Here is a 24407-nt window from a genome sequence, read left to right as displayed (position 1 = left end):
TAAAAAGCATAATCAATTTATCACATTTCCAATGATGCAACAAATAAAAGGAAATCTCGAAATTTTTTATTCATTGCCTGCTCTGTCTGCCTATGTGAATTTATATGTAATTGGCAAAAATAATGATACCTGACACCATGCTCCATATCATTCACAAATATTTAAAAAAGAGAGAAAAAATGGGGAAAACATTAGGAGCATTTCAGAATGCAAGGAGAGAAATGGTAGGGAAGTTGAGAGGCAAGATTTTACAGAACAAGGTATAAAGCCTGAAGACATAATAGCTGAAGGTGCAGCAAGAAACTATATTTATTAACAAAATTATACATCAGATGCAGTGAAGAAAAATACTAAATAACAAACCTTCTCTGGAGGGTGCAACACAGCATAGACAATCCGCGAACAAGGAAATTAAAAATAAAGGTGTTTCTCCAAAGAACTAGTATACAACAAAGTGAAGAAAATAACAAAAACAGCAATTAAAAGCACAAAAATCTTAGAGACAGAGACAGTTGGTGATTAACTTCTCCTGGATGAGGAAAGTTTCAAATTCTGTGAGGAGGCTAAATAAATGAAAATCATAAAACTTAGCAAGTGATATCATATTGTCCCAATTTTTACACTTAACAGTTACATTTTTGAAGGTGTTCTTCAGTATGATCTTTTATATCCTTATAGTTATTATGAAAAAAAGTTATTATTTCTGATTTACTTCTTCCTTTTTCTGAGGATACCTTCTACTTTGTTTGAATACATACAATTGAAAGCCTTTTGAGCAGCACCATGCAAAAAGACAGTTCTGAGTTAACTAGACGACACCATGTCTAGATATTGCAGGAGAAATAAAAGACGTGTTTTATATATCATTTGTAACAACTTTAATGCTTTACCCTTTAGAAGACCAAACTAAATTTCTACTTATTGGGTATAAAACAGGCTAAAGTTATATGACTTGAAGTATTTAGTAGATGTTGCACTAGTTTATTATACAAATTTATTATAGCACAAAAAAAATTTGGTCTGAAATTATCTGAACTGCACTCAAGTAAGTGATAAAATGGTCATATGAACTTCACAAAGATTTTTTAAAGCCAAGTTTCTTTAAAAAGTAAATGTCAATCACATTATTTGATACAAAGAAAATAGGCCATAAAATCAATTTTCTGTAAAGCTTTCTCAACTAGGCACTTCTTAAAAATTGACAGTAAGGCATTTTGTTGACATTGTTGTCACACTAACTGTTTAACCAGTATTGATTAGCATCATACAAATAAAATAAGGCTGTTCAAGAATGTTATAAATTATAAAATATATATTATGAAAATGTGATTAATTCTACCTTGTAGTATTGGTAGACATGTAGGTAATCATTTTATTGATGTGTGAAACAAATGATGTATGTATTCAGAAAAACAATGGTTCTTTCAATACTCAAATGGTTAATAATTCATAAACCAAATTTCAGTTCTTCATATATGCAACCATTGTCTTTCCTTGCATCATTCATTAAGATACTATGACTTATATCATTCCTTTTTGACAGAATCATTGGTTTCTCCTTCACAATACAACCAATACAATGAAAAAATGTATAATGCAAAACATCCTATAAAGTCATAATGATAAACAGTAACTAGAAACACAATGAATAAAACAAAATAGCAAACTTTCCATACTGTGTTTTTCAAATTAACTTCATCTGCAAATGGCTCACTCTGGAGCCGTAATTCCTCACTCTTAACATCACCATCATAAGCTTCACTTGCATGCTCATACTCAAATATTTTCTCGTTACATTCCTCAAACTCTAACCTTTCTGAACATGGATGGACATTACTGGAGATATCACTGTTTGTTATCTTTTCCTCATCCCCTTCAATTGGTTTGCTAATCAATATGACTGGACCTATGTATTTGTGATGGCTAGATGGCTCAGGATTCTGTGGTGGCATTTCAGTTCCATTTTTCTTCTCTGTTGTATCACTTGAAATGTATGGACTTGAGCCAAATTTTGCAATATTTTTAGGCCTTACTGCATTTTGGTTTTTGCTCTCATTTACTTGCATCAGTTGAGTGTCATGACACATTTCCACATTTTTCAGATAATGGGCACCTACTGATTCAGAATCTATATCAGCTCTTTCTCTTTCAATGTCCATAATAACTTCATTGGCTGCCCCACATTTTTGCTTATCAACTGCCTCATTCTCGATATTAGTTTCATCATCTGCTCCTTCTACTACAATCTGCCCAGGAACAGGCACAACTTCCTTTACAGCTTTAGACATAGTAAACTTATGTGATTGAGTAAATCCCATTGATCTAGGTTCATTTGTTCCACCATAGTGTTGCAAAATGGTGTTTATGCTCAATGCTTCTTCTCCCTTATGTTCTGTTTTTCCCACTTCTGTAGACCCTTTAAGATCTGGTGCACTGGAATTTTGTTTAAAGCCCAATTCTGAAATATGACAATGCTGTATGAAGTCTGTATTCTTTTCCCTCTCGTGGTAATGCACTTTTTCTTCTGGGAGCTCAGTCGTATTACTGGCCAACTCCTTTACAACCTCTGTGTGTATCTGTTTAACTTCATAATTGTCTGATATTTTAAGATCTGAAGATTCAAAAATATTTTCAGGAATTTTCTCACTTGTTTCAGTGATTTTTCTAGAAATTCTTCCACCTGCTTCTTCCTGAAAATTAGGAAATTCCTTCACTGAATCAGCAACATCTTGCCCAACTTCTGCAATTTTGGGTTCACTTTGACTCTCCACTTGAAAATCTGCAGTCAATTTGTGTGTAGCTTCTAAAGTTTGGCTGTAATTAAAAGATGCATCTGGAGACTTAGTGTCTTCTGAAATTGGTGCAGATGTCTTTGTTAGCAGATTTATTGTAGAAGCTGCTACTTGTGAATTTTTCTGAGAAGCATCACCTGCATCCTTTCCCATTTGTACACATACTGTATTTGTTTCCGTTATATGTTCACCAAGCTGCAAAACATCTTTTGCAATTTGTTCATGAGCACTGTGGATTTTTGAAGGTTGTTCAAGAAAAGATGTGGACCCCTCCTGAGTGGACATTGAAAATTGGTCTTCACTTGGCACATTTTGAGTAGCTTCCTCTTTTTGTGATACAAGTGTGGTACCTCTTCCTTCATCTCCACTAATTTCAAACAAAGCTGCTTCTATTGCTTCTTTAACCACTGTATCCGCTAACATACACGAGGGAGCACTCGTGCTCAGCTCTGCAATTTGTGAAGCTGGAATTTTATTTTTATTTTGCTCATTTACAATATCCTCTTTTGTTGAATCAATCTCTCGAAATTGTGTCAGAATGTCATCTACTTCACAAGGGTCTTGGTATTTTTCTTCTTCTAAAGAACCCTGCTGCTTGGGGATTTCTGGAGGTATTGTTGCAGTTTCAATATTTAGCACTGGTGCAAATTCTAGCTGTTTACTAGGTATGCTCTGGAGACAAGCACCAAACTCCTTTCCTGTATTTTGATATTTTCTATGATCAGAATCACTGTGTGTATCTGTATGTTGCATGGATTCCATGACACCTACAGTGTTTTTATCAATCGTCTTGTTATTTGAACACACATCACAAGAACTTTCTTCGTTTGCAGCAACTTCATATTTGATGACCATTTCTTTTCCAATTTTTGAATGTTTTGTAACTTCTAAAAGATCACTGACCTTGAAACCGTGTTTAATTGAAATTTGCTCTTGCCTATTTTCTGCTTCCTGGTTTGTTAAATTAGATTTTGTAGAAAAGTCATTACCATGCTGTACATCATCCAACTTCTCAACTTTACTGTAATATCGGGTTGGCTCTTGTGTGTCATTTGCTTTTACTCTGCAAACCATTTTTTCCTTTGATAAGATTGAACCATGAGGGGTAGAACTCTTTCTACCTGACTCAGATTCCAAATCAGTGTTGGTGCATACTGCAGAGACAGAAGTGGACTCTGATTCACTGATTGCTACTGTGTTGTCAGTCAAATAATCATATTCACCACTTCCATTTTCAGCACCCATGCTCTCTCGTTGAAACTGTATAGGATTTTGCGTATTATTAAGGAGCTTATCACATTTGTCAATAGCCCCCTGAATGATTACTTTATCCTGCATGTTATTAGCAAAGACACTGTCTCTGTTTCCTGAGAAACTATTCAATTCTGGTCCAGATTTAGCTGATGTATCACTTCCATGTGACGTAACAAGTTCATCTCTTACCTGACAGACAGGAAGGCAGCTTTCATGTAGTAAATCTGCTTCATCATAAAACAACATAGAAGACTTGGTCATTCTGTTGTCGTTGCTTACTGCAAAATTAACACTCTCTGTTTGTAGTGTTGAACATTCCTCATGACTCTGAGCTGGCCAACTGGATGTATTTTTGTTACTGTCCAATTGGATTCTGACCCACGTAAGTTCTTTCTCTTGTTTTTCCTCGTTTGCTATGAAATTACTTACACTTGCAAACTTATGTTCAACTTCTAAATCATTCTGCTGATTAACTGGTGACTCACTGGCTTTACTGGCATTCTGCTCTTGTTCTTCCAAAACATGAGTGTGTGATCCTTCCACAAGTGTTAAGTCAGTTTCCTGACCTCTTGGGCTGGTCAATGAAATGTGGAATGGAGAATTTATCTGTGAAAATAAATTTGAACAGTTAGGCAATAGATAAATAATAACAAATCTAACTGCACATAGTTACGCCTTCATCCAAATAATTTCCATACATATAATATGTAACATGTATGAACACCATGGGGCGGCACGGTGGCTCAGTGGTTAGCACTGCTGCCCTCACAGTGTCAGAGACCTGGGTTCGATTCCAGCCTTGGGTGCCACTCTGTGTGGAGTTTGTACATTCTCCCCATGTCTGTGTGGGTTTCCTACAGGTGCTCCGGTTTCATCCCACAATCCAAAAATGCGCAGGTTAGGTGAATTGGCCATGCTAAATTGCCCATAGTGTTAGATGCATTAGTCGGCATAAATATAGGGTAGGGGAATGGGTCTGGGTGGGTTACTCTTCGGAAGGTCGGTGTGGACTTGCTGGACTGAAGGGCCTGTTTCCACACAGTAGGGAATCTAACCAAAAAACCTACAAGCACAGCCATGAAAATAGAATGCTGTCATTAAATGTCATTAAAATCAATTGTTCGATCAATTTATAATGGAGGGTTAACAGTGTTAAAAAATAAACAGTTTTGGGAAGTTTAAATCCACAGGCACATACAAAATATTTCAATATCTCATATTACAATCTAAAAGCATAAGTGACTCTGTGCTCCATGTCAGGTATAATTTATTAAACAATGCCCAACCCAAGATTTCTTTAAACATCACGACTGCTTCTTCTGTGAAGAGCTGCAAATACATCAAGGAACCATTCTCTCACTGTGATATCTAATTTATGATGATGATGTTTGTTTCAGTAAAAAAAGAACAACTGTGGTCAATGGATTTAAAAGGAACACTTTTTTTTAAAAGTGCATTGGGAAATATCAAAATAATGTATAAATTCCTTTTATAAATGTCTTTGTACCACACATGATGCAAAAGGTAGAGCAAGGTTTGAAGCATTAACTAGCGTTAACAGAACACCAAGAGGTTGAATTTAATTCTAAGCTGGTTTCCCGTGGATGGGAGTCAATTGAGTGCAAAACTAACTTAATGAGTCCACCACATTTGCAAGCCACTGATCAGATGTTAGTCAACCTGAGCAGGAAACAGCAGCTGGTCAGTCGGTGGGAAAGGAAGTTCAGGTGGTCAGAACAAAGTGAAGCCTTGTCAGTGATCAATTAAATAGTGGGAGGATGTTTGGTATGGTCTCATGGCAGAGGTGGTGATGTGGCAATAATGTCTTGACTGGAAGATGTGGCTCTCCTGTGGGCCCTGAAGAAAACCACTGCTCTTTCTGACATCACAAGATAAAAGTTTACCTCGGGAGAATTTCTTTTGTTTGCAGTCCAGCCAGCAACCTCTTTCCCTTGACTTCCCCACCAAAATCTCAATTAAAATCATATCACGGCATCATTGACTTAATCGATTCTTGTTTGGCCTGCCAGTGGCACCCACATCCCACAAGAGAATAAAGAAAAATTCAGAAAGCACCTCTCCCTGACTGTTGAACCCAACAAAATAAAAGCCAAAGTAGTCTAAAAAGGTCATGTAAACATTTTGCCTTCACACCTGACATGTATCTGCCTGGTGGAGTGGATTAAAACTGATCTTCAAGAATATATTTCAACAAGGGAAAGATTGAAAAGGTTATTCAATAACTGATTAGAATCAATGGTCTATAATTCATTCATTGATCAATTATTTATGTCTCAATTTAATTGAATCAAACTGTCCAACTGAGCATTAACTCAAAACATTTTACTTGCCATATTTTGAAAAATCTGATTTTATGACTTGTCGAAGCTATAGCATCCAATGCATACTGAAAAGTAGAGAATATTAAATGAAGCAATTTAGTATTTTCAAGTACACTTCCCTCGTGCAATATTTGAGAAGAAAGGAAAACTTTGCATTTCTATTGTGCTTTTAATGATCACAGACATCCAATGCACTTCACAATTAAACCCTTATGAAATAACCATTGTTGTAATACAGGAAAACTGTAAGCAGTTAATTCAGGTACTGCAAGGACACATTAACAGTTATGAGATGATCCCTGCTAATCAATTCTAGTGAGATCAGGTCAGGGATAAATATTGACCTACAAAACTGAGAAAAGCTTCCTGCATTTTTTCAAATAGTGACGAGATTTTTTTTCCAAAGCTGGTAAGATGAGATTTCTTTATAAAATCTCATCTGTTAAAAAGCATATCTGACAGTAAAGCATTCCCATAGTGCTGCACTAGAGTGTCAGCTGTGATTAACATTCAAGTCCTGGAATGGTACTTGAAGCAATACCATTCTGATTCAGAGGTTAGGATTCTGCCACTGTGCACAAAGGCTAAAGCATGCTTTCATGTTACTTAAATGGATAATTAGTAGACATTGAAAGATTTCAAATTTGGAATGTTCATAAAAGCACAAAACAGAAAAAAAAACTTCTGTTCACCTAAATTAACCTATTGGTTTGCAGCAAATATTTCAAAAATGAACAAAACAAAGCATAAACGTATTGCATTATTTAGTATTAACTGAATGTAACATTTAAAAGAGATGAAAATTTGCATAGCTAATATATTATTTATAATTTCAGTATGAAAAGAGGATTTAAAAGGCCATTTCACCTAAGATGTATCATTTATTTGACAGGCTCTTAAGAATAAAAACCTTTAATCAACACACTGCACTCATTTTTATTTGAAATCAAACTTTCACAGATACTTTATAGTGAAGATGCTAAATTACAATGTTAATGTACTCTGTACTCTGTCTTCCATTGAATAGCATACATCTGACAAACAATGCTTACTATTTTACAATAAGAATGTACAATTATAATGATAGTAGTGCTTTGAATATAAGTCATAATTATAATAGATAATGTAGGCAAGGTCAGAGCTTTGACTCCAAGGAAACCCAGACTGCTTATAGAAATTACCCAAAAGCTGGAACAGCTAATTTGAAATGTTAATGATTATGAATTGATGGTGGAGAAGGCAGTTCTACAAAGTGTACGATTTATGACAATATCAGGTTGTTGTTTACATGAATGAAATGGTTACTCTGACTAAATTACAGATTGGGTTTTAGTTCTGGAAAAAAACATGCAAACTCAATGGGCAAACTGAAATTTGGGTCATTCATGTCCAAAATTTGCCAATGAAAGTGTTCCAAGACACATACTGATCATTTCATTCAAACCTCTGCTGCTGGTGAGACTTCGTTAAATGTACTGTGGTCTAGGTTTAATATTGTTCTGTCTATTTTATGGGCCTACTATCTTATATATAATGTATAAATAAATGTTACAAAGCAACGGTGCTGTAGGTTGACCCTCAGTGCCCTTGGGTGGAGTTCCTGGATTTTGAACCAGTGATAGTGAAGGAGTGTCAGTATATTTCTAAGTCAGGATGGTGAGTGGCTTGAAGGGGAATTTGCAGGTAGTAGTGTTCCCATATATTTGCCTTTGTTCTTTTAGATGGAAGGTTTTATTTTTGAAGGAGCTGTTCAATAACTGTCATAGTTGAGGAGGGGAGGAGGTGGGAATAAAGGTTAAATTCATTGGCTTCTTTGGCTGCAAACATATCCATAGAATTAGGACAAAATGAGAACAGCCCCTGAGCTGCCAGCTAGATACCAGTGGAAAGGAGTTGTAGGAGGATTGTATGGTAGACGGAGATGTGTGTAGATTGAGACAGAGAAAAAAACAATTTAGTCCTGTCATCATGTTGGGTGTGACTTGGATAAGAGTCATTTCAAAAATGTGGCAAATCATGAACTTGATTGGAAGGATTCACATGTAGAATTTGGGAAAGATGAGCACAGATTTGGTGGCACGGTGGCAAAGTGGTTAGCACTGCTGCCTCACAGCGCCAGAGACCTGGGTTCAATTCCCGCCTCAGGCGACTGACTGTGTGGAGTTAGTACATTCTCCACGTGTCTGTGTGGGTTTCCTCCGGGTGCTCCGGTTTCCTCCCACAGTCTAAAAACATGCAGGTTAGGTGAATTAGCCATGCTAAATTGCCCGTAGTGTTAGGTAAAGGGGTAAATGTAGGGGAATGGGTCTGGGTGGGTTGTGCTTCGGCGGGTCGGTAGGGACTTGTTGGGCTGAAGGGCCTGTTTCCACATTGTAAGTAATCTAAGTATCTAGTCCGCTTAGAGGTGACAACCCAATTAGTTAGGGCCCTTTTTCTGCAGCAATCCACAAACTCAAATCAGTATTTCTAGGTTTGACTCTGGGATCTGACTTGTTCAGTATTAGCATCAACTGGGTTTATAACAGGGTCGGGTTCTTTTATGGAAGTTTTGTTATTTTTAGCTCATTACTTAACTTGCCTTTCCTGTACATACATATATCTCCTGCCAGGACCTGCCAAACTCAATTTCTTCATATCATATTTGAAAGATACTTTGGCAAAATGTTACTCTCTACAACCAAAGACTACCTGTGGATATTGCATAGCAAAGCTGACTGAACCCTGGACATATCTGAGACAAGGTAGAAGGCTGCTCCTCATTTTAACAATGCCTTATTGGGCTTGATGCTGCAGGTCATCTGTGAGTGCAGACATGTCTTTGTTTCCCCGAGGATTCATATCTCTGTCTGTATCTATGAATTCAGGGAGAGTGCTCATGGGTCCATGCAAATGTTTCTTAATTTATTTGTTGCTCTGCAGGAAAAGAATGTGCAAAACCAGCATAAAAGATTACTGACTCAGGGTGAGATGTCTGACATTAGGAATCTCGAGATCTTTCAAGGCTAAACTGTGGGGTTTGTTGGAGGACATGGGTTCCAAAGCTTGTACTGAAGAGCAAACTAGATATGTTCAGCCATCCCATAAGATAACCTCCACACAAACAATAAGTGCCACTTATGAAAGAGATACATCTGAATTAAAGTTTGGGGGATGGATGGTGCTATGATGTCCAATCTTCTGACTTTTTCTCCACATCTTCCACCACACAGAGACAAGGAATGGCCAGGCTCTTTGGGAGCATACGTGTCCCCAGGCTAACTCCAGCAAACAGTCCTCAGAGGAAGGATTACAGAAGAGGAAGCTCTAGAGGTCATTGAGAATATAAAGGTGGATAAATCACAGGGATCTGATCTAATGTATCCCAGAACATTGTGGGAAGTAAGAGAGGATATCCTTAGAGTATAGGAGTTGGGAAGTTGGGAGGTGGTACAGGATATTGGTGAGGCCTCTTCTGAAATATTATGTTTAGTTCTGGTTGCCCAGTTATAGGAAGCATATTATTAAGCTGGCGTGGGTTCAGAAAAGGTTTACCAGGATGTTGCTGAGTATGAAATGTTTGAGTTATAGAAATTTATAAAACCATGAGGGGTATAGATAGGGTTAAGGGTAAGAGTTTTTTCCTAGGATGGGGGATTTCAAAATGATGGGGCACATTTTTCAGGTGAGAGGAGAGATATTTTAAAAAGTTATGAGGGGCAACATTTAGGGTGATTTATGTGTGGAATGAACTTCCTTAGGAAGTGGTGGGCGTAGGCACAATTGCAACATTTAAAATACGTTAGGAATAGGCAAGAATTGGAGGGATATGAACAATGGCAGGCAGGTGGGACTAGTTTAGACTGGGATTATGCTCGACATGAACTGGTTGGACTGAAGATTCTGTTTCTGTTTTGTATGACTCTATAACAGCCTTGTCTCTCAAGAGGATGTACCATCAATGTGGTACATCCCCACCTTCCCCACCTTCATCATTCATCATGGTGGATAATTTACACTAAATTGGCAATTTCTGTTTACATGGCTGCCTCCATGGATGGGCTGGTGGCTGCAGTGGGGAGCCGGGTCCAGTACGAAAGAAAGTCTCTGTCACAGAGATAATAGATGTCCTGAAGAAACTGCCATAGCATAGTGCTGTCTACACAGGTTGAACATCCCATGTATTAGCATTATCCATCTTGAATGTTAACACGGATTCCCAGGTTGGGCACTTCAGTATTTACAGTGTGAAAGCAGGTGAATTAGCCACTAAGTTTGTGAAGATTCCCAGATCTACATATTATCAGGACCCATGAGGTGCCAAATTTGTCAGCTGTAACTCCAATGATTCCAGACATTTTACTTTTTCTAATCTCTCAAAAATGCTCTATCCTTACTATCTAAATGGAGTCAAGTTAGGTAAAGGGGAAGTACAATGAGATCTAGGTGTTCTTGTACATCAGTTAATGAAAGCAATCATGAAGGTACAGCAGGCAGTGAAGAAAGTTGTGAGGTGACTTAATTGAGACATAAAAGTTAATCAAAGGGTTAGATCGGGTGGACAGTGAGAGCTTTTTCCTCGGATGGTGATGGCTATCATGAGGGGACATAGCTATAAATTGAGCGGTGATAGATACAGGACAGATATCAGAGATAGTTTCTTTATCCAGAGAATAGTAGGGGGGTGGAATACACTGCCTGCAACAGTAGTAGACTCACCAGCTTTAAGGGCATTTAAATGGTCATTGGATAAACATATGGATGAAAATGGAATTGTGTAGGATAGATAGGCTTCAGGTTGGTTCCACAGGTTGGCGCAACATCAAGGGCCAAAGGGCCTGTAATGCACTGTAATGTTCTGTGTTCTATGTTCGATGTAACAGTGATTGGTTACATGCAGAGACTGGATAGTCTGAGTTATAAGGAGAGGCTGAATATGCTGGGATTTTTTTGCCTGAAGCATTGGAGGCTGAAGGGTGACCTTATTAATTAATTGATTTGTAGAGGTTTATAAAATCACGTTGGGCGTAGATAAGGTGAATAGCCAAGGTATTTTCCTCAGGCTAGGGGAGTCTAAAACTAGATGGCACAAGTTAAAGGTGAGTGGGAAAAGATTTAAAAAGGACAACTTTGTCACACAGAGGGAGGTGCCAGAGGAAGTGATAAAGGCGAACACAATTACAACATTTAAGAGGCATTTGGACAGGTACATGAAAAGGAAAGGTTTAGAGGCATATGTACCAAATACAGGATTAGTTACATTTGGGTACCTCGTCGGTATGGACGAGTTGGACCAAAAGGTCTGCTTCTATGCTGTATGACTCTATTATTCTGTGATTGAATATGTCACCTATTTCTTGGCAGCAGGTGACCACTGTTTATTAATATCAAGGCACCTGGGCTGGTCAAAATTTCATAATACCTATTGACAAACCCAACTGCTTTTATGGAAGTCTTAAACTCATAAGATTAGTCATCATTCAAGTTAGGACAGCTGTCTGTACACCCATTGATTTATGCATATTCTTGTCCCATTTTCTGTTTTCTTTCCAGCAATGTGTCATGTTGGTGAGACTGGTGGGAGGGAAGAACATGAGAGCCTCTAGAGATGATAAACTAGTGACGAGAGGAGCAGCATGTAGAATTAACATAGTTATCTTAACCCTTTGGCAAGTTGCTTTACATTTAACGATCATGGAGTTTCCAGCATGAATTGCTCGGCACGACTGATTTACTGTATGTAGTGAGTAGAAGGTGTAGTGTGGTGGACACATCTTGGAAGGCTGCACAAGTATGCTGTGAAATATTCGAGGAGAAAGTGAGGACTGCAGATGCTGGAGATCAGAGCTGAAAATGTGTTGCTGGAAAAGCGCAGCAGGTCAGGCAGCATCCAAGGAACAGGAAATCGACGTTTCGGGCATAAGCCCTTCTTCAGGAATGAGGAAAGTGTGTCCAGCAGGCTAAGATAAAAGGTAGGGAGGAGGGACTTGGGGGAGGGGTGTTGGAAATGCGATAGGTGGAAGGAGATCAAGGTGAGGGTGATAGGCTGGAGTGGGGTGGGGGCGGAGAGTTCAGGAAGAAGATTGCAGGTTAGGAAGGCGGTGCTGAGTTTGAGGGATTTGACTGAGACATGGTGGGGGGGGGGGGGGAGAAAGGAGGAAACTGGAGAAATCTGAGTTCATCCCTTGTGGTTGGAGGGTTCCTAGGCGGAAGATGAGGCGCTCTTCCTCCAACCGTCGTGTTGCTATGGTCTGGCGATGGAGGAGTCCAAGGACCTGCATGTCCTTGGTGGAGTGGGACGGGGAGTTGAAGTGTTGAGCCACGGGGTGGTTGGGTTGGTTGGTCCAGGTGTCCCAGAGGTGTTCTCTGAAATGTTCTCTGAAACGTTCCGTGGACCATGACTTGGGTCTGCTCCCTGTCCCCCTCAAGGATCCTGAAAACACGATCCAAGACCACAAAACATTCCACCTGTGAGACAACACACCAACCATGCATCTCTCTTCTTCCCAAAGAACTACGTATCTGTCCCCCTATGGAGTTCCCAATGACTAATGCTCTGCTCATCTCCCCCTTCCCTTCTGAACAACAGGGACAGAGTCTGTAACTGAGACCTATACCCCATGGCTTACCCCAGGTAAGTTGTCCTCTCCAACAGTGGGTGGCATGGTGGCACAGTGGTTAGCACTGCTGCCTCATAGCACCAGAGACCCGGGTTCAATTCCCACCTCAGGCGACTCTCTGTGTGGAATTTGCATATTCACCCTGTGTCTGCGTGGGTTTCCTCCGGGTGCTCCTGTTTCCTCCCACAATCCAAAGATGTGCAGGTTAGGTGAATTGGCCATGCTAAATTGCCCAAAGTGTTAGGTGAAAGGGTAAATGTAGGGGTATGGATCTGGGTGGGTTGTGCTTAAGAGTGTCGGTGTGGACTTGTTGGGGTAAAGGGCCTGTTTCCACACTGTAAGTAATCTAATCTAAACAGTATCCAAAATGATATACTTGTTATTGAATGGAACAGCCACAGGGGATGCCTGCGTGGAACAGCCACACTGTCCCCATGACTTGTCCTACCTGCCTATCTTCTTTTCCACCTATCCACTCCACCCTCATCCCTGACCTATCACTTCCATCCCCTCCCCCACTCACCTATTGTACTCCATGCTACTTTCTACCCACCCCCACCCTCCTCTAGCTTATCTCTCCACGCTTCAGGCTCTCTGCCTTTATTCCTGACGAAGGGCTTTTGCCCGAAACGTCGATTTTGCTGCTCCTCGGATGCTGGAAGAACTACTGTGCTCTTCCAGCACCACTAATCCAGAATCTGGTTTCCAGCATCTGCAGTCATTGTTTTTACCATAGGATGATGACTTGGTTGAGAAGATGTCATGCTGGAAAGTAACCAAACATCCACATTAAATGATACACAATTATCCACAATGACAGAGAGCACACTGAGGAGATACAAATCCTGCACCAACACCTCCCCACACCCAACAACCTCCCCCCCCCCACCCCCACCAACACCCCACACTCACCTCCGTCCAAGGCCCAAAGGATCCTTCCACATCCAGCAGAGATTTTACTTCACATTCAAACACCTCACCTAGTGTATCCGTTGCTCTCTGTCATTTTCTCTACGTTGGGGAGACAGGATGCCAACTCACAGAACATCACTGGGACATGCACCAAACAACCTCACTGCCCTGTGGCCAACCACTTCAACTCCCCCTCCCACTCTGCCAAGGACATTCAAGTCCTGGGCCTCCTCCACCACCAAACCCAAGCCATCTGATGCGTGGAGGAAGAATATCTCATCTTCTGCATTGGTACCCACCAACCATCGGATCAACGTCGATTTCACCAGTTTCCTCATCTCCCTTCCCCTAATCTCATCCCAGATCCGATCTTCCAACTCAGCACCACTCTCTTGAACTGTCCTACCTGTCCATCCTCCTTCCCAGCTATCCGTTCCACCCTCCCCTCCGACCTATCACCATCACCCACCTGTATCCACCTATCACTTTCCCACTTACCTTCCCCACAGCCCCACCCCCACCTCCTATTTAGCTCCCAGTCCCCTTCTCCCCCTCCAACCCCATATTTCTGATGAAGGACTTATGCCCAAAATGTCGATTCTCCAGCTCCTCAGATGTTGCCTGACCTCCTGTGCTTTCCAGCTCTACACTTTTCAACTCTGACTCTCCAGCATCTGCAGTCCTCACTTTCTTCTAGCACACTGAGGAGCAAAACTGCACCATCAAATCAGGATAACTATAGAAGGCCTTGATCTGGTCATACCATACATCTACTAAAGCTTGATCTGAATGTGTAGGGACACTTTTATATAATATGGACATTTTTGTACATCGTATCAAGAAAGGATTCCCAATCTTTAAAGGGAGGAAGGTGAAATATTGTATAATGCCGTAGCATCCAGACCCGTCAGACCTGTATATTTAAGATAGCCACACAATGTTATGACATGTAACGCTCCAGTTTTAAGATGTCTGTCTCACCTTCAGCCATTCTTTTTGTTTAATGGAGTCAGTGTAGTCAGTTGGCTCTGTGCATTGTCCAGCAACATTAGTAAGCATAGAACCTAGACAGTAGGTGTAAGTCTGTGATATTGTGGCCTTGTAAATAGTTATATAAATAATGCTATAAATAGACCTCAAGTGATCTGACTCAATAGAACTTATCCATCTCTGGTGTATGTTCTGCAGATTAACATAGAGTTTTGAAAATAATCCATCAACACAATGAGTTTACTTTAAATATTCTTGTGTATATCGTGACAAGTTCCCAGAAATATCTGATCTCCAACATACAATTATCTGCTCCTCCATCTTAAATTGTGGAGGGCTGACTTCCAATATCACATTTCCTATCCTCGATTTATCACATCACTTATCAAGAAGTTTCAAGGTAATAAAACACATAATGAGTTCCAGTCCAAAACACTACCAGCAGAATATATTCCTTCTTTAAAAATATTAAGTTTTATTTCAGAATGTTTGTATCAAAATGTTATAACACTCTTCTCATTAATTTCTATTTTATCTTGTTTATTTTATCCATAATTTAATTAGTCACAGCAGTTTCCTGCATTTTGTCACATGCTGTTATTACCCACTGGACTCCAAATGGGTCATTGCCTTTATTATAAGATTTGTTATAAATCAGGCAATTCAGAATTTAATTATCCAGATAATAGGAAACAGAGGGTAGTTATCATTGATAATTATTCTAACTGGTAAGTAGTGATGACCAAAGCATCCCCAGTGATCAGGCCTTAGACTCTGATTGTTATACCTTTGATGAGATACTTGTAGTATTCCAGCTAAGTGAAAGAAAGACATAAAAACGTTGGATAACCAATATGCCTGATAAATAAAGTAACTTTAAAAAATAAATCTATAAACATTTTGTATTTTGAGCAGATGAATATCATTTTTCATCAAAACAGAAAGTTATTCATATGGTTTTAGAAAACAAAAAATGTGATCCCATATTTGAAGAATTTTTGTTGCTAAGATGCTGTTGGACTAAGGTTGAAGTGAGCAGGAACATCAAATGTTGCATGTTTGATCACATTATATAAGGGGAGTGGATAGAATTCTGAAGACCTATTTTCTATTAATCAGTACAACACTTGAAGCCTAATGTGACCAGTGGGCACCACACTAGCTGATGTGCATCATCACTCCCAGCTTCAATATTTTAATATAATATGTTTCCTTTAATATTTTTGGTTTTATTTGCAAGAACATAAAACCTTTTTAAAGGGGTTGCTCAATTGTTTGCTTACTAGTTCTTCAAAAGGAGGTATCATACTAATGGAACCATATTATTGGTAGAAACTTTAAAACATAAACAAGCTTCAATATAAGGAACATCCATGGCTTATCCTTTTTATAATGATGTTTATTCTTCGAAAACGTTTATAGTATTTAATTCATGTTAATGTCCATTTTATCAGTGAAATATGTCAAAGAAACTCAGTTGTATTAATATACTAATTTATTTGTGGTCTCCTTACAGTTGTCAGTATCTACGACTTGTAGATCCGAAGAGGACTTGTGGCACAGTCGGTTGCAATTCTGCCTCTTAGCCAGAAACTCCATGTTCAACTCCCGTTGATAGCCAGGAAAAGTGCGTTCATAATGCAATCAATCAAGCTGAGGATCAACTTTTAACTCCATCCAATATATAAATTAATAGAGGGTAGATGTGACTGATGTGTGGAAAGAAAATTGGACACTTGACCATCACCGTTTTTAGTACTGGATGATGACTAATATGGAGGTCTTGGGACACAGTGGTTGTGTCACTATCTCTGGGCCAGAAGCTTTATGTTCAAGTTCCACCTCAAGGTTTGATTGTCATGATACGTCATAGCTTTCGTGAGCACAGCTAAGAGCCAAAAGGAGGGAATTGTGTGCTTATTTGGTACTAGAATTAATTAGGCAATTAAAGAAATATATAGATGTACAATGTATGTCAAAATAGGAACTCATTAACATTAAAGATAGATAACCATTGTCAATGGGAACCTATTTGCAAGCGTCAAGGTTTGTGGTCAATGGACAGTAGGAGCTTGATTAGCATCTAAATAGAAAGCATTTAACTCTAAACAAAGAACTGCAGATACTGGAGATCTGAAACAAAAACAGATATTGTGGAGAAACACAGCAAGTCTGGCAGTATCTGTGGAGAGAAAGCTGAGTTAAATTTCGAATCTGATGACTCTTCAACAGAACTGAAGCATTGAACCTAACTTGGGACTGGTCCTACCTTCAAATGAGACATCAACAGTAATGACCATAAACAATACAAAACATTATGATAACTGGTAGACTGCTGAGTGTGCAAGAATGTAAAGAAAGCTTTGTTTACTGAACTGTCTCTCACAAGCTGTATTTCCATGTGCTTATGGTAGATAAAAGTCTTTACTTTGTTTGGACGCCTAGTAGTCTCACAGTCGAGTGTCACTTGAAACACCTCAATAAAGAGCTGGAAATTAATGACAAATGAATGTGGTTCACTATTTCATAGTAAGGTTTCACAGTCATGGATTTCCCAGCGTGTTATAAGCTGTGCGATTGACATATATTTTAATATAAGTTACTTTATATTTTTGAACTTTAAAGTAATGGTATATAAATTTTGTCTGTTTTTTGAGGGAGTTTAATTATTAATTTGTCAGTACTTCTGTAATCACAGTGATTTCTTTTAAACACAGTATTGGACAGAGACTGCCCAGACAATAATTGGGTTTTGTTTGCATTGGGAGAGTTTACAAGCAAACAGAATAAACCGTGTAGTACATTAGGTTGTCAGACAGAGGATTCTGGAATTCTTTTTGGATTTTATGGGAGACCTCACAGAGCTTTTCAGTTAGAGTTTGGGCAGTTTGCAGAAGTCTAGACTGAAGATGAATGTGTAAAACAGTTAGCCCGGAGCAAACAAAGAAGTCTAGAGCTATTAAGAAATTAGTTATCTTAGTGTAATATGTTTAGTTTAACAGTTCAGGACCAAAAGTATTTGCTTATAACTCTGAAGAAATGATGCTGGACTTTTTATTTCTTTATATTTCTAATTGTTCTCCTCCTAAGAATATGTACCTTTGTACCTAAGATGGCACCATAAGAGGCAACAATTTGTCAACTTTTCACTGTACTCATTTGAGTACATGACAATAAAGCTAATTCTCATTCTAATTCTTTTTTTCTCAAGCTGGGAAAGTCAACGATTAGTTTTATGAAGGTTCCAAGAAGAGACAACCAGATTTTCAAAATAAAGAATTGAAGCCACAGTAAAATTAAACTCATAAGGAGAGTCATTGTGGACTTGAAACGTTAATTTGAAGGGGTTCAGAAAAGATTCACAAGCAGGTTGCCAGGGTTGGAGGGTTTCAGTTATAGGCTGAATAGGTTGGGGCTGTTTTCTCTGGAGCATTGGAGGCTGAGGGGTAACCTTATAGTGGTTTGTAAAATCATGAGAGACGTGGATAAGGTAAATAGACAAGGTCTTTTCCCTGGGTTGGGTGGGTCCAGAACTAGAGGGTATAGATTTAAAAGGGACCAAAGGGACAACTTTTTCACACAAAGGGTGGTGTGTGCATGGAATGAGCTGCCAGACGAAGTGATGGAGACAGGTATAATTAAAAGGCATCTGAATGGGTATATGAATAGGAAGCACGTAGAGGGATATGGACCAAATGCTGACAAATGTCACTAGATTAATTTAGGATACCTGTTCAGCATGGATGAGTTGGACTGAAAGTGCTACACATCTCTATGACTCTACAACTCTGTTTTTCTCTCTCTCTCCACAGATGCTGCCTGACATGCTGAGTTTCTTCAGCATTCTCTGTGTTTGTTAAATCAAGCTTTCCATATAAACACAGAAGGAGATGAATTTCCAGTGTGAGTACAGTAAAGGAGTGCTTTTTTTGGGACGTATGGGATTATATTTCACTGTTTGTTTCAAAATCTTTAACTTTGTGTCAATGGTTTGTTTTATTCTATTTTACCTTGTGTAATAACCTTATGTTTTATTATTAAACCTGATCTGAAGTATTGCATGCGTGTGCTTCATTGTAAGATCACATTGTCAAATTACAAAAAATATTTGTCAAGCCAAATTTGACTTATTCGGTAATAACATTAGGTGAAACAAGATGCATATCATTTTGTTGTGGAGAAACTGGGGACGATACTTTTGCTACTGAAGTTAGTGACTTGGGCTGGCGAGATTTTCTGACTTGGGAGACTTATTTCAGTTTAGAAGGTTCCATTATTTCTAATCTTATTCAGGAAGGGCTCGGACAGGATAGAGTCGAGTCCACCAACCCAGCAAGTAAATCATAGGCAGCCACATGGATGGCAGGTGCCAAGGCACATTGATTAGAAAGGGCTCCTCAGTTCTCTGGGACTTTGTTCCAATTGCATTAAAAGTGATTATGTCCTGTAGTCCCCACTCCTGCCTCATCCACCCACATTGCTCCAAACATGTCCTCCCTGCTCCCTATACGCCCATTCACCAATGTTGTTCTATGTGGAGAATCAATGTCCACATAATAACAATGGCAAGTATTGAAATGCTGAGAAATAAAACACCCATTTGAAAATCTTCTTTGAAAAAACTGTTGTCCCTGCACCCTCAACAATGTGTCAATCAGTATCGGTAACAGAAGTTTTAAGCACTTTCATATTCCTTAATATTATTCAAATAAATGTTCAACATTGATAAAGGAGCACAATAAAAATAACTTAATTATAACCACATAAAGATTGCAATCAAGCAAAGTAAACATTTTACTCGGTTTCCAAAACAGAATATCTTGCTGAGCTAAAGCAATTGAGTGTCTTGGAGTTCAGCCAAACATTCATAATGAGGCTGAGAACTGTTTCAGTCGAAGCAGCTGGACAGGCATTTTGATTATGATGAAAGAAGGACACATGTAAGACCTTTCCAACATAGCCCTTCTAAGTTTCCCAAATTTAGACTCATCTAAGGGGTGAACTTCGATTCATCCAGAAATTCCTTGATAATTGTGTATGGGGTGGCGTTTGGGATGGTGGTGCTATGATATGCCTAACCATGCAATGGAGCTGGCCACGTTAGGTACAGGGGATTACTATCTGTGCACTTATCCTGCCCCAGCAAAAACAGCTGATGCTGGAAATGCGGACAGAATTCCCAGCATTGGGGCCACCAATTTTGCCATGAACACCTAGGCCTGAGTAGTTGAGGGAATGACTCCTTTGTCAACTTTCCCTGCTGAAATCAGCATTTCATCCCAGGAGGAAGGAGAAAAAGGTAAAATTGGATCAAAGTGTAAATATACAAAGAGCAGTGAATGACTACTTCATACCTGCGTGTCTAGTAGTTGTTTACTTCTTTCTTCTTTTTGTTCTGGATTATCATCAAATATGCTTTCGGTATTCAAATGCATCAATTTGTTCATTTCCAAAGGTGTCTCCCTATTTTCCTGCTGGGCTGTGTCTGGGTAAATTCAGAACAATATCAGTAATTTATCATGGGCAGCTCTTTAGCTTTAATAATCATAGATGTAAGCAGCTTAAAAAGAAATAATTTATACCTTTGGTACTTTGTCCTACTGTATAGCCATCATCATCAGGTGTTTCCAGGTTCTCTTTGCTTTAAAAAAAGACATAATTTATATTAGAGTTATATCATATAAAGTTTCTTGATTAAAATTTAACCAGATCAAACTTTAGGAATGTTATTTTAACCAGAGGTCTGGACTTCACACTGTGATCCCATATGGTATCAGGTCAGTGACCCTCCATTCCTTTCAGTCAACTCTTGGTTTTCCCTTCTCTGAATTTAAAGAGACAGACCACAGTTTTTTGCTCCATTTTTCTCCCATCTGTCCTTAGTTCCACTGCTCCCGCAAACTATTTGCTAGAAAATGTCCGACAACTGATTTTTACTGTTGATAAGTCCCGAATTGTGTCAGTGAAGGATGAGGCCAACAAAAGGACTATGTTTCTCTATCCTTGAAGATTTTTTCTGCATTTTCTTGCCATTGGGTTTGAGGCTGCAGCACTTGTCCATTCCACCAACAGCTTTCCTTGCTCCAGTTTCCAGAACTTGCACACTCCTTCTTCATGACAGAATCCAATAAGATTCTGCCTCGCAGGCAAAATGACCTCCCCAATGCATGAAAATTCTCTGGGTTTATGTCAGCTTCAAAGGAGCAGACAGAAGTCTAGTCCTGCTTCTACAAAGTGCCATCAAAAGGAAAAGACCGTCATCATGCCTAACTGAACCTTAGATACTAATAGCAACAAGTTTAAATCCATACCTTAGTTGTAAGTCTCAAAGCAGTTTAAATCATATGCTAAGTACTGGAGGTCTAATTGCCTCCAGATTCAACATGACAAACTCCCTCTAGTACTTAAAACTGATTTCCACCTCTCATGAATACCAAGCAGAGTACTGCAATTGATGCTGGCGATATTAACATTAAAAGTATCCAGCAAGGAGATAAACTGTCATCTCTACACTCTCTGAATTTCAGTTAAACCCTTCCACTGCTCAAGTCTCAATTGTCTCTTCGACTTCCTGTTGCCAATTGTCAGGTGAGACAATATTAACTTTAAAGCTTCCTGCAAGTCAGCTTGTCAAAATATAACAGACTTTCAATTAGCCAAATCATTTGGGATAAAATAACAGCTCAGATCTTCGAAAAGCTGCTTCTATTTCATAGGGAAGGAACATATTCACATGCAGTGCCAAATAATATGAACAGATTGATATATTTTTCCCTTTGTGATATTATTGTTGATGTGTGAAAATGTCACACATGAAATTAGTGATAATGGATATAAATTTATACATTATATTCCCAACTAAGGATAAAACAATCATTTGAACTAATGTTCTTCAACAAGATCCTTGTTTTGATCTCCCCAATAGTGGACAAAAACAATCCATTATTGTCTTTCACAGTAAGTTTACATAATGACTGTCTGTGCATTTCCAATTTAATAACTGCAGCAGCAGCCTACCTGTCTACTGGCCAAAAACCAGTGGCAACCCTGCCACGGCCATATTCAGGTAGCCTGATAGAAATGAAACCTAATGTGACCCTTACCTAGTCCTCATCAAGGGCAGAGACATTCCTTCCTGCTGGGACTATCCTTATTGGTGCCAGATCCCTCCGTGTGATTTAGCCGGAGTGTGGCAACATATTACACTTTTCACTTTTGCAAAGTACAAATGATAATAAATCATTCAAATCAAGTCATTCGGTGTCTTTGAGGACAGGGGAGTATCTGTGTGTAAACCCAATGGAGTTTGCTGTGTGATTACCCCACATGGTGAGTGCCTCATGACAGATCCATGAGTCATTAGTCAGTCAGTTGGGGAGCTTCACAGAGATCAGTCAAGGGTCCAATCATCAAATAGTCAGGGCTGTCTGTCCAAATAGGTCAGGGGTCAAGCCATGGTCAGTCCTGAGGGTCAGCTCAATGAAAGCCAGGGCAGGTGATCAGAAGTTACGGTTGTGGTAGGGAAATTCGGAGAAATCAATTCTGGCGATTTGAGGCAGCTTACTGTGTCACAGAGGGGACAAATGGGGAATCTCAACAGAAAAGGGAGAGACTATAGTGCACTGGAGGACACAGGTTAATACAGGAGGGGGTGTCGTCAGTCACAGCCATGCTGGCCTCAACAGGGGCAGTTGAAAATGATGGTTGGCTTGACTAAGTTGTAGGGCCGGTGCTCCAGAATTAATGTTAGGAGATTAAGTGGCAATTCCAAGAGGTATGTAGGAACATATCGAACATGGGGTTTGACAGGGAGTGCAAGGAAGAAAGAAACATGGAGGCTTTGGAGGGCCTCGTGATTACTAGGCTGAGCCTGTGACTTACTATGTAAAACATGACTTGCCTTCCATGCTCCTGAAAATCATACATGTGCAATGAAAATGAAAAATAGCTGTAATTGCACTTGGAGTGAATGGAGTCAATTGCTGTTTTCTTTCTGAGCACACAGATTCTAGTGTGTGAGATGCATGTAGTGTCCAACTGTGTGAGATACAAAGCCTAGTCACAATCAATCTTTTTTTCTCCGCCTAACTGCAGTAGTGCTAATTTGACACTCCTGTTTATTTCTTTTTTTTTTCTATATTTTTTTTTATTAACCCCCACACTACCACCTAAGTGCAGTAGTGCTTATTTTATCCCCAGCAATCTCCTGTTTATTTATTTTTTTTCTCTTCTTTTTTTCTAAATCAAAATAGAGTTGGAGTAATCCCTGTTGATTTTTTCTTTTTTTTATTATTTTTTATTTAACCCCCACACCACAATCAATCTTGACAAGTCATTGCTCGTTGTAGCTTAATCATTGCTGTCTCTGGGAATTGGAATTGATCAAAGGTGTCAATACAAGATCTTTTAGACTGCACAAAGGCCCAGATTTTCTCTACTCTTGAACTGAAAGTACTCACCAAGATACTTCTATCTGCCACATTGCCTTTCTTCATTGATTGGGGGGGAGCTGTTGGAAATGGGACAAGAGGCCTCGCAGCACTTTCCAAACAGTGTACAACTACAGCAGCCACAGAGGGGATATGATGGACTCTGAAGAGTTCAGAGATTAGTAGTAGTCGTCTGAGGAGGACAGTGAGCAGGAAGAACATCACCTTCCACATGATGAAGCACTGTGGTGTCAGATATAATAAGTCTGACAGGACTTAATTGACTTCCGTTTCCAATAGATGTGAGCAGGGTGCAGTGATCACTTAATTATTGACTATAAAATTGCTGCTGCTTGAAAGGCAAGCAGTCTTTGCATATTCTCAAAATCAAATACAACTTTTGTTTATTTGACTTTTCTTCACTTTTGTTGTTGTTGAGTAAAAGTGAACATTTTCAATTATTTGAAGACGTCCCAGTATCTGATGGTCCCACATTGAACAATGAGAAAGTTTTAAATTACACTGCGCATCAGGGAAAGAGTAGCACTCCCTTAGACAGTGTTCTCTGATGGCATGATGCTAAGAATTTATAACCTGAAGCTTGATTCTCAAATAGCATTTCATTTATGAATGTGAGCTTGTATTTACAATGAAATGTCATTTATGTGCCTTCAGAACCATTTTTTTGTTTCCCTCGCTCCTTGAGAAAATTTTATGGTTTTCTTCATGCTATTCTCCACAGTCCGCCTCATTAGCTATGCACCATGCCTCTATAGTGCCTCACTCATTCTATCTTGCCTCTTGCCAGTGGCTGAAGTACTCATCAGTGCCAGGATTACCTGCTGCCATTTTTAAAGACGAGCCATCCACCAAGTCAGGAACGGCCAGACAGGAACAGCTTTTCACAGTGTACATAAAGTGGAAGGGCTACTTGCCAAAAATGACACTCAGCCTATTTCTGGGAAAATTCAGTCCACTATGTCTGGTTCTAAGTTTTAGATTTTACCTCCTCATCCTTGACTCCTAGTCAGCAGAAACTGTCTCTCGCCTTGATACTTTGTATGCTGCAGTGCTTTGCAGCATTCAAAAATG

The 24407-nt window shown here is 39.2% G+C and overlaps 1 protein-coding gene across 1 annotated transcript in view; it reads right to left on the bottom strand.

The window, feature by feature from the left end:
• Positions 1-291: 291 nt before the first annotated feature.
• ppp1r3ab (protein phosphatase 1, regulatory subunit 3Ab) overlaps positions 292-24407 on the bottom strand; it is a 57711-nt gene continuing 33595 nt past the window's right edge. The window contains exons 2-4 of the mRNA XM_043709539.2: positions 20469-20527; positions 20241-20371; positions 292-4652 (exon numbers count right to left, since the gene is read on the bottom strand). Of these exons, the coding sequence (XP_043565474.2) occupies positions 1527-4652; positions 20241-20371; positions 20469-20527 (3316 nt within the window). The 3' untranslated portion in view covers positions 292-1526. The remainder of the gene's footprint in view (positions 4653-20240; positions 20372-20468; positions 20528-24407) is intronic.

The sequence above is a fragment of the Chiloscyllium plagiosum genome, unplaced genomic scaffold (assembly GCF_037043375.1).
Source record: "Chiloscyllium plagiosum isolate Xiang-an unplaced genomic scaffold, Cpla_swu_hap1 HiC_scaffold_19, whole genome shotgun sequence".
NCBI classification, from domain to species: domain Eukaryota; kingdom Metazoa; phylum Chordata; class Chondrichthyes; order Orectolobiformes; family Hemiscylliidae; genus Chiloscyllium; species Chiloscyllium plagiosum.
Note: the sequence above shows the minus strand (reverse complement) of the source record. Positions and strands in the feature narration are given on the sequence as shown.